This window comes from Physeter macrocephalus, chromosome 4 (assembly GCF_002837175.3).
Source record: "Physeter macrocephalus isolate SW-GA chromosome 4, ASM283717v5, whole genome shotgun sequence".
Taxonomy (NCBI): Eukaryota; Metazoa; Chordata; class Mammalia; order Artiodactyla; family Physeteridae; genus Physeter; species Physeter macrocephalus.
The window spans coordinates 68,463,318-68,477,052 of record NC_041217.1 but is presented as its reverse complement, the minus strand read 5'-3'; the positions used below and the strand labels follow the sequence as shown (position 1 = coordinate 68,477,052).

The following is a 13,735-nucleotide window of genomic DNA, read 5'->3' as shown; positions in this document are numbered from 1 at the left end:
GGTGGTCAAAGGCTGCTCCAAGGAGATGAAATTTAAGTTGAATCTGGGCCCTCTGAGCCTATTTACTTAAATTTTAACAAAAAATAATGTATATGCACAAAATTTAATAGTTTTGTTAATTATGTATTATCATTATATATTAACTATGTTTCAAACCATTCAATTTTTCTTATGTGAATAAGCCCTCTTTTCTTTCTGAACACTTTAAAACACAGTTAAACAAGACATAAACAGATTATTTTAAACTGAAGATGTGTAGCAGTTTCTTGTTTGTTTTGAACTCGGTTTGCAAAAGAAATCAGTTTTACACTTAATCAGAATCGATGTCTCTCTCTAACTCACACCAGGAGATGCTGGTATCAGGTCACACTCCTCTCTCTCTGTGTAGACTTCCTTATCTCTGTGTCTCACAGGGTGACCCTCTTCTCACATTCTTCCTCTTGGCTTCTCCACATGTCAAGGTGAAATCTATTTAATCTGCAAAGCTCCCAGGATCAAAAAGAGAAGAAACTCTTTCCTCAAGGAGCAGAGTAGGAAGGAATCTGAATAAACAATGATCACAGGTTAGGAATTGGGTAAGAGGAAGAGAAGAAAAGAAATGGGAAGACAGGGAAACAGGGGAAGGAGTATTCCAGGAAGAAAAGTCAGAGGTGTGAGTGGGCTGGAGACCCCTTGAGGAAGCTGGATCTGGGGATGGAGATGAAATGTCCCCCAGGCCCCATAGAGAAGGAGGGAGAATATTAATGTCTGAAGCCAATTATCCTGTTTCCTTGTGTCCCATTACACCCAGCATAGGCTGCCCCTTAAAATCTTGTCAGATTCACACCTCAGACACCTATTACATGCTGTGTATTGGAGATGCAGAGAAGGGTAAGCGTGGGTTTTGTCATGGTTCAGTAGAGAAGACAGACACATGCACAAAGGCCATTATACAGCATGTTCAGTGCTCTCCTAAAGTCATTTACTAGGGTTAGCCGCAGATCGTGATGATTGTAACGGTGAGTTCCCCAAGGGGTGGGAATATATCCAGACCTCTTCTTCACTGTATCTTCAATGACTAGAACAACACAGGGTGCCTTAAAAAGGCTCTGTTAATGCATGTTGCTTAATGAAGAAAGAGGTGCAAAAATATTTATACCTTAGATAGTGGGCAGACATTATAGGGTTTTAAGCGAAAAGAAACACAAGCATTGCTTTCATTTAGAATTAACCCCCTAGCAGCACAGTCAGGAGGATGATTGGGAGGGGAGGGGAGTTAGGAGACCAGGTGAGGAATATGTGAAGTGAGGAAGGTGTGAGCAATGGCTGGTAGCGTGAGGAAGACGAGGGCTCTAAATAACCAGCTTTCTGCCTTTGGCAACAGGAAGAAAACAAGGGGCGTGGGGAGAGGCATGGGCATGGGGCAACATCGGTCCTGGGAAGGACTGTGACCCGAGAGAAGAGGTCCAGGAGAGAGCAGCCCACATGGCTGAGGAGAGCAGGTCGAGGGTAACAGAATTGAGGAGTAGCCCCTGAGCTTACCTATCAGGATGCTACTGGGGCAAACCAGCCACAAGGGGTTGAGGAGTGAATGGCTGGTGAGGAACCAGAGACAGGGAACAGAGACAACTGTTTCAGAGGTCAGTGGAGAAGAGGAGAGGGACAGGTGTGTTTGGACCAAGGCAGTTTCCTGTCATAGCCTGTGGAAACCAGGAGAGGCCACCCTTGCCCACCGGAGGAGCACAGCCCTGTTACCCTCTCGGAGCAGCTCTAGGCAGGGGTAGGGGCTGAGGCTTCTCTGAGGACACAGGCAAGGAGGTCTGGGACCCTTCCTCGGTGGGCTCTGCAGGACTGAGTGGGGATGGGGGAAGCACCTTCCCTCAGGGAGTCCCGGGAATAGCCAATACCCAGCTGAGTCTGCTGCAAGTCCAGGCATGGGGGTCTGGGGCCGACAGAAGGTGGGCAGAGCAGGATAGTAGTGCCAGAACCCTCATCTCCTGTCACCCCAGAGATGCTCTCTCCTGCAAACTAATCCTGCCCTATTTTTCTTTAACCACACCTAGAACCCTGAGGAAGGCAGTCAGGGATGCTGTGAATCTGGACCGAGTCTGCAGTGAAAGGTTCTCAGAAGGAAGCAGTTACCTGAGCAGAGGGGCCTGACAGGGATGAAGCTGGAGCTCTGGCTGATGGGGTTCTTGGCAGTACAGCGATACCTGTCACTGACCCCAGATCTCCAGGACACGCTGAGAGTGGTCCCCCCGTGAGACACAACTGCCCGCTGGCCTTGGGGGTCCCAGCTATAATTAACATCCTCTCCAGCCTGGTCCATCCAGCAAGCCAGGGTGATGAAGCAGGTCCCATCCTTCATGATCTGAGAGCTGGCTGTGATATTGGGCTCTTGCAGACTCTCTGTGCCAAGAAGGGATAGTTCAAGCTATGAGAAGGCTCTGGCCTGGCCAAGCAGAGGAGAAGAAAGGTCAGAGTTCAAACGTAGGCCCTCTGACCCCCCCCCCCACCATAGATGTGCAGGGTGAAATCCTTGGTGATGTTGATCGGGGGACTCTGCAGAGTTATCCAGGCTTTATAGGAGCCAGAGTCCTGCAGCCTCAGGGAGCTGATCTGAAGAGAGTAGTCGTGGAGGAGGACATTCACTCTCCTGCTCTTGGGTCCCCGAGTCCCAGCAACCAGGATTGGTTTGCCTGCCGGTCCTGGTTGCAAAATAGCCACAAGCCCTGGAGAGCTCCAGGTAACCTTTTCAACCTCCTGCCCCACCGGGACCTCCAGGGGCAGAGTGGCTGACTTCCCAAGGGTGCTGATCACTATCTCCCCTACTGATTCCCCTCCCAGGATTCCTGGTCTTGTGGATGGAGAGAGAAAACCACAGATTCAGCGTCAGGGCCTCCCCGCCCTCTTGGGGCAGCCACAGGTACCATCCAGCCCCTCCTGTCCAGACCCCTCCAGCCTCCCCATCAGCTCCAGCAGGTCTCCTCCTTCTCCCCTGACCACACGAACCAACCCTGGCACCCCCCCCCCACTCTCTCAAGGGTGTTCTCCCCTCTCCTCGGGGCCTGAAGGGGACAAGACTCCTTCCTCCAGCTTCCGTCCACTCCAGAGTTGCCAAGCAGGGTGTGTGCTTGGGTTTCAGGTACCTGTGCTTGAGGGCGGCACCAAGACAGGGAGGGACCTGCTGTTACTGACTGAGTTCTTGACCACGCAGGTAAAGTTCAGAGCACTGTTCCCAGGTCTCAAGGAGACACTGAGGACAGACCCTCCATGGGACACAACAGTCCGGGGCCCCAGGGGTGTCCAGCTGTAGGTCACAGTGCCCCCTCTGCTTTCTGCCATGCATGTTAGGATGACGAGGCAGTGTCCATTCCCACTCATCCTGGAGCTCATTGTGACATGGGGCCGGGCCAGCTGCTCTGTGTGTGCAACAAAGAACCAACGGAGGACTGGTAAACTGCTCTGGGCCTTCCCTTCACAGGGTAGAAGCAGGAGGCGTGGCTGCCAAGACCCTGCACCACCCTGAATACACATAAGGAACAACAGAGGCAGAAGCTGGCCACGTCTATTCTCAAGCTTTGGGCTTTATAAGGCATGTCACTTAATATCTCCTCAGATTCCCAGAACAATCTTATGAAGTACGTAGGGAAGGTGTTATATCTACTCTATTTAAGTTACTTGCCCAGAGACTCATCGATCCCAAATCCAATGGATCTGACCTCAAAGCTGAATTCCCACCCTGCACTGAGTAGAGATGAAGGCTGTCCCTACGGGCAAACAAGAAACAGTGTTGTAATTACATCTTTTCCCAGTAGGGGGCTCTGCAGTATACACTGAGCTTCCAGATGCTGAACCAGGCTCCCAGAGGACGTGGCCCTATGCCTTTGAGGTTTCTCCTACGTCCTTGAATTCTCTTCCACCTCCACTCCATCCCTTCTTACCCCAGGACCAGGCACCCAGATGCTCTCCTTAAGGTATCCATAGTCTCGTTATTTGCCCACCTGCCTCCCCAGGCCAGAATCAGGACGGTTTGAAGGCAGCAGCAAGAGCAGTTGCAGACAACAGACAATCAGGACAGGCAACAAAGTCACAAGGCTTGGGAGAAGGCTGCTCTGCTATTGGTCCTCTGCCCTGGGGTCCACCTGACAGTAGCCCCAGGGGCAACTCAACTGTGCAAAATAGGACAACACAGCCCGGAATGTCCCCCAGGAGAAGGCAAGCTGGACATGTGCACTGCTGGGTAACTTTCTGCTGCCTCACTCCAGTGTGCCTTCCATAGACCAGGCCCTGGGATCCAAACCCTTCCCCTGTGACCCCTCCTGCAGGCCCTTGTCTCCTCAGTGTCCTCTCAAGCTCAGGAAGATAAATACAGGGACATATGAGAAATCCAGGGTGTGGCACTGGGGTACCTGAGTTCGATTCCCAGCCCTCTGCATCTTTCTAGCTCTCTGTCACGGGTATGTCATTTTCTTCTCTCTGAGACTCAGTCTCCTTAGCCTAGAAATCAAAACCCCTTTCCTGCCTGTTAGCAAGGCTGTCACGAACCGCCAGTGACTTGGGAAATACCCTGTGAAGGATGAAAGCCTGGCCCCTTATCATCACTCTTGCCCCAGGAGCCCTCTCTGGAAAACCCCACCTCTGATTGGTTAGCACAGCTTTATATCCTGCCCAGAATCCACACTGAGCTCATCCTGCCAGAATGACCATCAGCATAGTGAGAGGGCTCTCCCACAACCCCTGGGGTGAACAGTCCTACCCCAGGTCCCAGCAGCCCCTCACCCAGTGTTCCCTTGCCCTGTCTGAGGAACGGGCCACCGCCATTCCAGGCCAATTTATGGCAGAAATGCTTTCTCCCCAACCATGTGAACCTGACCGTGACAATTCCATCATCCCTGACTTAAAAAAAAAAAAAAATGCCTTCATCTAATAGGAATATTTCCTGTCACATAACCCAGGAAAATGCCTGAGAATGTTCTCCACTTTCTCTCCATCACTTAGCTTCCCGTGTTCATCCTCACTCATCATTGATACCTTTCCTGCTACCCACTGTAGAGGAACAGCTCTGCCATGGCATCATGGTGACCTTGCCTGGTGAACTTGCCATCCATGGCATCCTTGTTCCTCAAGCAAAGGCTAGAATCACAGCTAATCCGAGGCTTGCAAAAGGCCTTGTGATCCTCCCAGAACATGACAGGAGGGTGGCCTGTGAGGAATTACCTTGAAGCCATTTCCCACGGGCCTCCCACTTGTCCCTCCTGGGAGGCTGTCATGAGCAGTTTGTCATGAGGTTCAGGGCTTCCTGCTCCACCCCCGCAGAACAGAGCTGCTGACTACAAAATCTCTTCTCTGCAGTCTAGAATTTCTTTCTCAGCAACCCCCATTATGTTCATCCGGTCCCTTTTTTCTCAGTGTCATCATTTCTGGGGTGTGGGATGAGGACCCAGGGATCTGGGACCTTTGGCCCCTCTCCCTCTCACTACCTATATAAGTAGTAAGCTGTTTGAATCTAAAAGTACCTACCTGACTGTGTCTTCACTGGCCGATCTTGCTGCCGCGTATGCCTGGCACCCCCCGACTCCTTGTCCCCTTTGTAGTTTCCCCTGCTAAAACAATCGTTTAAATTTCCTTAATGAATATGATAATAGTGTTCTCATACATCTGTACAGAGCTTTACAAAGCTCTTTCCCATGAATTTTATTCTTACAGAAAGTAGTGTTCCTATTTAGCAAGGAGGAAGCTCAAGGTCACACAAGTAGGTTGTGGCAGAAGCCAGTTCTCAGGGCCTGAAATACCATTCTCTGCCCAGACCCAGCGGTTCTGCTGCAACTGGTCTGGGACACGTCCTGGGCCCCGAGATTTTTCAGGATATTCTCCCAGGTAACTCTACTTTCCATGTTTTTCCCCAGTGAGCACATGTTAGCCTTGTAATTAGAAAGAAAATTATAAATGTAACCAAAAGGGAAGTGAGAAAGGCTATAAAGATGACTGAAAGACAGTCACCACACACACACACCTACCTGTTGCCTTTCCCCAGACACTCACCATAGACATGCAGGCTGTACTCCCAGGCATGGGTGATGCGGGAACTCCACAGATTAACATGGGCTCAGTAGGACCCTGTATCCTCCCAGCTCAGGTGGCTGATCTGCAGGGAGCAGCCTGGGCCCACCACACTCACACGACACCAGTACTGCGTTTCTGCCTGGTAAAAGGTGTCCGGCCCTCCAGCTTCTACCAAGGCTACCTTGGCTATTACCCCGGGGACCGAACGACAGACACATCCAGGAGATGCTCTCCACCTGCTGCCCATCCTGCAGCTGCGAGGGCAAAATGACAGACCCCCTAGGGTCCCTGTTACCACCATGGGGGCTGAGTCCTCTCTGGAAGCCCCTGGTCCTGCAAACACAGACCAGAGGCTTCAGAGGCAGCCTATTCCATTGGAGGCTCACAACAGGCCTGAGAGAGAGAGTCAGGGCCATGATTATTATTCCTATTTTATAGGTGAGAAAATAGAGACCCACAGAATTTAGGTGCCTTGCTCAAGACTACATAGCTAGTTAAGGATAGAACTAGAACACAACTTGTTCACTCCTCCACACCAAAGTGGTCTCCTTCAGCATTTACATTAATTAACATATAAGGAAAAATTCAATGAAGGCTGTCCTAAGGGTTGCAGGTACGAAGTGTCATGGAGAGTAAGCAGAATTCTTGGGAGGGGCCTATGGAGGCGGGGATCTCTGCTGTTTCTGTGAGTCACTCTCTTGCAGATTCAGGGAATAGGACCAGAACTCACTTAGCCCAGCTCCACCCACAGCAGGAACTGCTTTCCAGCATCCCCCGTAATTGCTTATTTGGCCACTTCTGAAACAAAAGCCAGCTCCTCTGAGGCCCAGCCAGGAATCTGGGAACATATCTTTCCAGAGCAGGAGGGCTGGTGCTGTGCTAGCCAAGCCAGGTTAAGCATGGTCAGTGGGACAGTCATTTGGATACCAGCCTATACTGTCCTTGAGAGAAGAGTGTAACACCAGGGCACTAGTCAGACTGCCCAAGTTCAAGCCCTTGCTCTACCAGGTGCTAGCTGTGTGATCTTTGGCAGGTTACTTAACCTCTCTGAGTCCTGCTTTTCTCACCTGTGAAACAGGGAGTGCCATCTTCCAGCATTTTGTGAGTGTTAGATAATGCAAGTAAATGCCTCGCTAGGGTATTGTTAAAGATACTTAATATCACTGAAATAAGTTGGTGACTGCATCTTGTTTGCATCCATACCAAAACTAGTCACTGCTCTTGCAGAGAAATGTAAAAAAAACACTCCTAAGTAGTGCAACCCACCTCTATTTTTGCAACACTGACACAGTCCCAGGAGGCAGAAAGTCTGAAACTGACTCAGATCTGCTGCATAGTTGTTTAAAGAGAAAAGGCTGCCTGGCCCAGGGAGAGAGGCAGGTCCTGATTCAAACTGGAATCCAGAAGCACTGGCTGCATCACTGATTCCTAGGCCTGGTGGTGAGGTTTTTCTGCCGAAAGTTGAACTGAGAAGTCATGTGATAGTAGGTGTGGTGACAAGGGGCAGGAGAGTGGTTGCTGTCTTGTGGGAATTGGGGATTCCACACTGGGGGACGTACAGCATCCTGTGTGCCCACCACAGAATCCACTTCACGGCCTGGTGTTCATTTCTTCCATGGAGCTATTCTGGCTCCACTTGGAGGATTGTGCAAATCGGCTGGAAGCATGCCAAGGCAGTGCTGGCACAATGCCAGGCAGTGCTGGCACCAGATGGATCTTTCTCATCCCAAGTTGGCCCAGGACCTAAAGTCTGGCCTGGAGGAATTCCACCTTGACCGAGCAGCTATGCTCACCCTTGCACCCTTGAGTGCAGTAACTCGTTAAGCCTAGTTCAAGTGCTGCTTCCTTTCTGGAGCCTTAGCTGAGCTCCATACTTCCGGTCTGGCCATGCCTTCCTCCTAGTTTCCTTCAGCCTGTGCTTTTGTTGGCTTGTTTTGTTTAAAGCTTTTACTTCATTTTGCCTCGTACAACTAGCTGGGTTGTTTGTGTTTCCCCATAGTTCTTGAGCTCCCCAAGGACAGGAGAAGGTAGAAGGGAATTAGTATCTGAGCAATCAAATTAAGTAAGGCTGATGGTTTAGCCACGTGGTTAGGTGCAGTGGGATGTGTGTAGAGCTTCCCTTTCTGAATCCTGTTTCTGGATTCAATGAGGGAGGGAGACACAAAGGGATCAGATCAGTACATGAAACCCCAGTTCCAGACACTGCTGAGTACGTTAAGCACATTATTTTACTTAACTTTCCCAGCAAACTAGCAAGGTCCGTATCCTTAGTCCCACTTCACAGATGAAGACCATGAGACTCAAAGAGCTTAAAAAAAATTACTTGCCCAGAGTCACCAACTAGGAAGCAATAGAGGTCACAGGAAACCCAAGTTCGCCTGACCCCGAAACTTATGCTCTGTTGACTACACTGTGCTGCCAGCAGCAGAATTGCACCACACCTAATTCCTCCCCGTGTGCCACTGACCCCTTTCCCCACCACACACACACAGCACAGGACCAGCACACAAGAGGCCTCAATAAATGTTTCTGGAATTGAACCGAAGAAATATGAACATTTTTTAAGGCAAGACCTGTCTACCCATTCTTTTGCCACGTGCCCTAGGGATGCCCCTGTGAACAGTGACCTCCAAGGGCCTGGCCTGGACGCCACAGAGGAAGGGAATTATGTGCTTGCTTCGTGGAGGCATATGAAAGTGGAGGCAAGGGGAAGCTTCCAGGAATCCGGCCTCTGAGTTGCAATTCTGTGACATTGGTTGGGGACACTGTGGTTCTCTGAGTTTCCTTGCTAGTGCTGCATTCCCACAGCTGGACCGTGCTGACTTCCATTCTCACAGATCACCAGCTGTGTGCCAGAAGATGTCACCTAAACTCTCAGTCCATCGTCTGTAAAATATGCTTAATACTGTCTGCCTTATCTATATCACAAGATTGTTGTAGGGATCAGATTATGTTATTTATTTATTTATTTAATAAATTTATTTATTTATATTTGGCTGTGTTGGGTCTTCTTCGTTGCTGCGTGCGGGCTTTCTCTAGCTGCGGTGAGTGGGGGCTACTCTTCGTTGCGGTGTGCAGGCTTCTCACTGTGGTGGCTCCTTTTGTTGTGGAGCACGGGCTCTAGGCGCGCGGGCTTCAGTAGTTGTGACGCACGGGCTTAGTTGCTCTGCGGCATGTGGGATCTTCCCGGACCAGGGCTCGAACCTGTGTCCCCTGCATTGGCAGGTGGATTCTTAACCACTGCGCCACCAGGGAAGCCTGGGATCAGATTATTTTAAATTGGAGTAATAGTCCTTATAAACTGCCAAGTTTTAAACACATTGAAAACATTCTACAGCAGGCTTAGAGGACACCCTAAAGGCTGGGCTGGTGGCCACCCTGAAGGCAGGTGACTCTGATAACCAGTGCAAGCTGGTTTCCTCCAAAATGAGGATGAAAGCAACAGACTGAAACTCTGGAGACTAACAGCAGAGCCTGGCCCCTCACCATGGGTTTCTTAAGATCTCTGTTCCTCTGGCCTCCAGTTCTCAAGTCTGTTTCCTGCCACCACCCAGGTCCTTGGGGGCATGCAAGTGAGCAGTAAGAACCCAGAGGGATGGGAACAGCCACAAGGTGCCGGGTCTGAGATCCCCTACTGAAGTCATTTATGCCACAGGAAAGCCCAATTCACAATAAAGGTGACTCTCAGAGGCCTGGGGGAGAGAGACATAACAGGATCATGCTTGAAATGGCAAGATGCAAACGAGGTCCTGGAACTGGCTGTGGCAGATCTCCTATCTCATGCCTCCACCATCGGTCTGTCTGGGGACGTCCAGGGTCCTTGTGACTCACTAGCAGAAGAAGTGTGAAATTGACAGGACACAATCTGGGTCTGCATGGTCTGAGACGATAGCACACACACCCCTCATACATACACACCCCTCACACACACACACACACACACACACACACACACACACACACACACAGAGTCTGGCTCCCAGCGAGGCAGCATCTTCAGTGAAAATGACCCATTGCTGGAGAAACCCAACATGCAGACAGGTAGAGTTGCCTGGGAGGCAGTGGCAAGCACAAGAGAAAGGCCCATAATATGCAGCAGACTGACCTGCCTCACGACAGCTGACAGACTGTGTGCATGTAAATATCAGCCCACAAACATTTCCCATTTTTAGAATTCACCACTTTAATCACATGTAGCTTTTGAGTCACATGATATGAAAATAAGGGGATATGAAAGAAAGAAGTGTGAGAGGCAGCAGAGTGTGCTATTTAAAAGCCAAAGCTGACGATGTCGCAGCCTTGCTGTAAACCCTTCTAAGGTCCCCCATCCCCTACAAGGTAAAGTCCAGGGTCACAGTCCCGACAGATGAAATCCTTCAGGATCTGCTGGCTTTCCGACATGAGCTTGGCCTCATGTTGTCACCGAGTCTCACACTTGGACTCCCCCGCCACATACCTTATGATTTCTCACTGTTGCAAACTGACTCCTGCGATTAGGCTTACCGGACTACCCTAGTCCCTGCCACCTGGCTCACCTGCCTCCCTCTAATATCCTCCTGTTCCCCGACTAAACGCCACACTAGAACAGCTGCCCTCTTCTGGGCCTCTCAGTTTCCCCCTACTCGCCACTATGGTAACACCCATCCTGCTGTACCATAAACATCTGCTTACTTGCATACTCTTTCTAGTAGTCTCTCAGCCCTTTGAGGGCAAGGCCTACTTTCTTCACCTTTCAGTTCCCAGTGACTAGCTCAGTATCAGCATATAGTAAGGGCTTAGTTGCTACACGCTTGGTAAGATGAGCAGATACGGAGTCGACAGGCAGAGAAGAATGAGCCCAGAATGGCCCAAAGACAAAAATGTGAAAGGCACAGGCTTGGCTGTAGCTTCTTTAGCACAGAAACAAGGCTGGAAGGATCCAGGGGACAAGACTTTGGGGACCGCCTCTACCTCCAACCACGAAGGACCACCAGATATCATTTTACTATCTTGCCCTGTTAGTGGTACGGTTGAGGGAGTTGTGTGAAAAGTCCTGGTGCATGGGTGGATGGAGAGAGAGGGGACAGCTGGGGCAGGTATGGAGCTCCCCTCCCCACCTCTCCACACCAAGGAGTCCTGATGGCTTTGCTAGGCTATGCAGACACCTCTGACATCTCCATGAGAATGTGATTGTGACTAGTGTCTCCTGTCACTAGTCACAATCTAGTCAGAAGTAAGGCTCCCTTACTTCTTGGACTTTGATAAGTATCTCCCTGGCCTTCAGTGTGTGGAGACTAGGTGCCCCAACAAGACTTGAAGAGAATTTATGTTGCTTTTAAGAACGTCACCAATGGTCTCCCGTCAGTCACATCCTATAGACCCTTTGGTCCTTATCTTATATGACCGCTTGGTGGAATTTGACATTGGAACACTCTTTGCTTGAAACCTTCTCTTGAGGGTGCTCCGGGATGCTATTCTCACTGGGTTCTCCTCACTCAATTCTTCAACACACCTATGAGCTCCCGCTGGGAGCTGCAAAGGCACTGTGCTGAGACTGGGGATTCAAAGATGAAAAGAAGTTTCTGCAAGCATGTTGCTCAAAGGCCAGTGGGAAAGTCACATCAATAGAAAAATAAAGTTATGTGAATGATTTAGCCTCAGGAGGGATTGGGTGCAGTGGGGTGTGTGTGAAGCTTTTTGATCTGAATCTTGCCTCTGGCTGCTTGCTAGCCCTGTGACCTTAGCAAACTACCTTCCAGTCAATAGGACTCCCCTACTATCATTTATTTCCCTGAAGGTGGTTTTAGGGCTTAAAAAAATCATTCATAGGTTATACTGCTTTAAGAATTCATATTCAGGGACTTCCCTGGTGGTCCAGCGGTTAAGAGTTCGCTCTCCCAATGCAGGGGGCCTGGGTTCGATTCCTGATCAGGGAACTAGATCCCCCGCGCTGCAACTAAAGATCCCGCACGCCGCAACAAAGATGCTGTGTGCCGCAACTAAGACCTGGCCCAGCCAAATAAACAAATACTTTAAAAAAAAATAATTCATATTCAATTTACTAAAAAAATAACAAAGAGACAAATTAAAAACCTGTCAGCCTGAAGGCCAGTTCAGCTTACAAACATATTGTTCCATTTACAAGTCAGGAAACTTTTAATAACCCTTTTTAGGGGCTATTGATAATATTTGACTCATTTTACAAGTGTATAAAGTGATTCCCTTAAGGACTTCAAACCTCACTATTGAATGTCATATATTTAATTTCCTTTTAAAGTATTTTAATCAACAAATAAGCCTTCCCAAATACTTAAAGAGAGCTTATAAATCTAATAATTAAAGTTTTAAATATGGTAATTCTTAAGTTGTTTTAAAATGTTCAATACTTCATATATACTTAAGATTTCCAACTAAAATCAAACTATAAATCAATTACTCAATTAGCACAGTTCAAATCAGGACCACAAAGTTAACTATTACTTTAATAAGCTGAATTTCTTAAACAATACATATGCTTAAACAAATAGTATTAACTGATATCTTGAACATGTCTATTCTGAATTCCTTATCTTTCCAGGATTGAAAGATTCATAACTACAAAGGAAACAATCATCTCAATCCCAACTATTCCCTGGGCTACCTTCTCAACCAAGGACAGTTGCTTAATGACCAGATATCACTGAGACTTTAGCTGATGGTCCCTTTATTTACTTTGTTGATGCCCTCTAAAAGGCTGGTCTCATGCCCTTGTCCCCTAGATTCAATTTGCACACTGTGATATTACCTAATTTTTCCCCTTCCTGCAGCTACAGAACTTGATTTTTCCTTTGCATTTCTTTTTGCCCTTAAGATATTTAACTCTCTTTCCATTTAGGTGTAAAGAGCTTTGAACTTGCCAAAATTCTATACTCTTTTCATATTCTTCCAATCTTTAGGAATAGTACATATTAGAACCCCACATAACATTAAAAGTAAAGTCCAAAAAATGCAGTTGTGTAAAATGCAGGGTCATCTTAATTGCAAAGTTATTGAAGGGCTGGTTTGGGGCTCATGGTGAATCTATGCAACTAAATTTGGGACTATGGCTGCAGGATCCAAATTGCAGCCCAGGCTGGAGTTTGATGCTACCTGAAGGCAATGCCCAGTAAATAAGAGCCCATGACTGGCTGGATTTCCAGGACAGTAGCAGGGGTTCCAGACTTTCTAGTCATTTGCGCCCTTTGCTGGCCTGGTACAAGGATACTGAGGAACTGGAGATGCTGGGACCAACCTGCCTCCACTCTGCTTCCCAACACTAGGTGCCTTTGCATCCATGCCCCAATGAGAATATTAGCCCAAGACAGGGGCTGGGTGAGTACAAGACCCCATTTGCCAACTGCATTATATCAAAACTCGCATTATTTTAGATTTTTATTATACTTAAATGATACTTCATTTGGATTCTGTCTATCACAAGACTGCATCTACCTATGTTCACAACTTCAAAGAAGGTCCTTCCAATGACATTTCCCCCACTAAGCCTCAGTTTCCTCACCTCTAAAATGGGGATAATAGGAGTACCAACCAAATAAGGTTGATTTGAGGATTAAAAGAGAAAATGAGGGGCTTCCCTGGTGGCTCAGTGGTTGAGAGTCCGCCTGCCGATGCAGGGGACACGGGTTCGTGCCCCGGTCCGGGAAGATCCCACATGCCGCGGAGCAGCTGGGCCCAT

At 48.6% G+C, this 13,735-nt stretch overlaps 1 protein-coding gene across 1 annotated transcript; it reads right to left on the bottom strand.

Annotated features, from left to right (window-relative positions):
- Positions 1-468: 468 nt before the first annotated feature.
- Positions 469-10,446, bottom strand: LOC102989609 (SLAM family member 9-like). Its single transcript, XM_024115993.1, is given in 9 exon segments — positions 469-542; positions 2,122-2,388; positions 3,129-3,401; positions 6,025-6,262; positions 6,264-6,319; positions 6,322-6,378; positions 7,312-7,438; positions 10,097-10,183; positions 10,381-10,446. Coding segments are annotated over 9 exon segments (1,245 nt in total).
- Between the last annotated feature and the right edge of the window lie 3,289 nt (positions 10,447-13,735).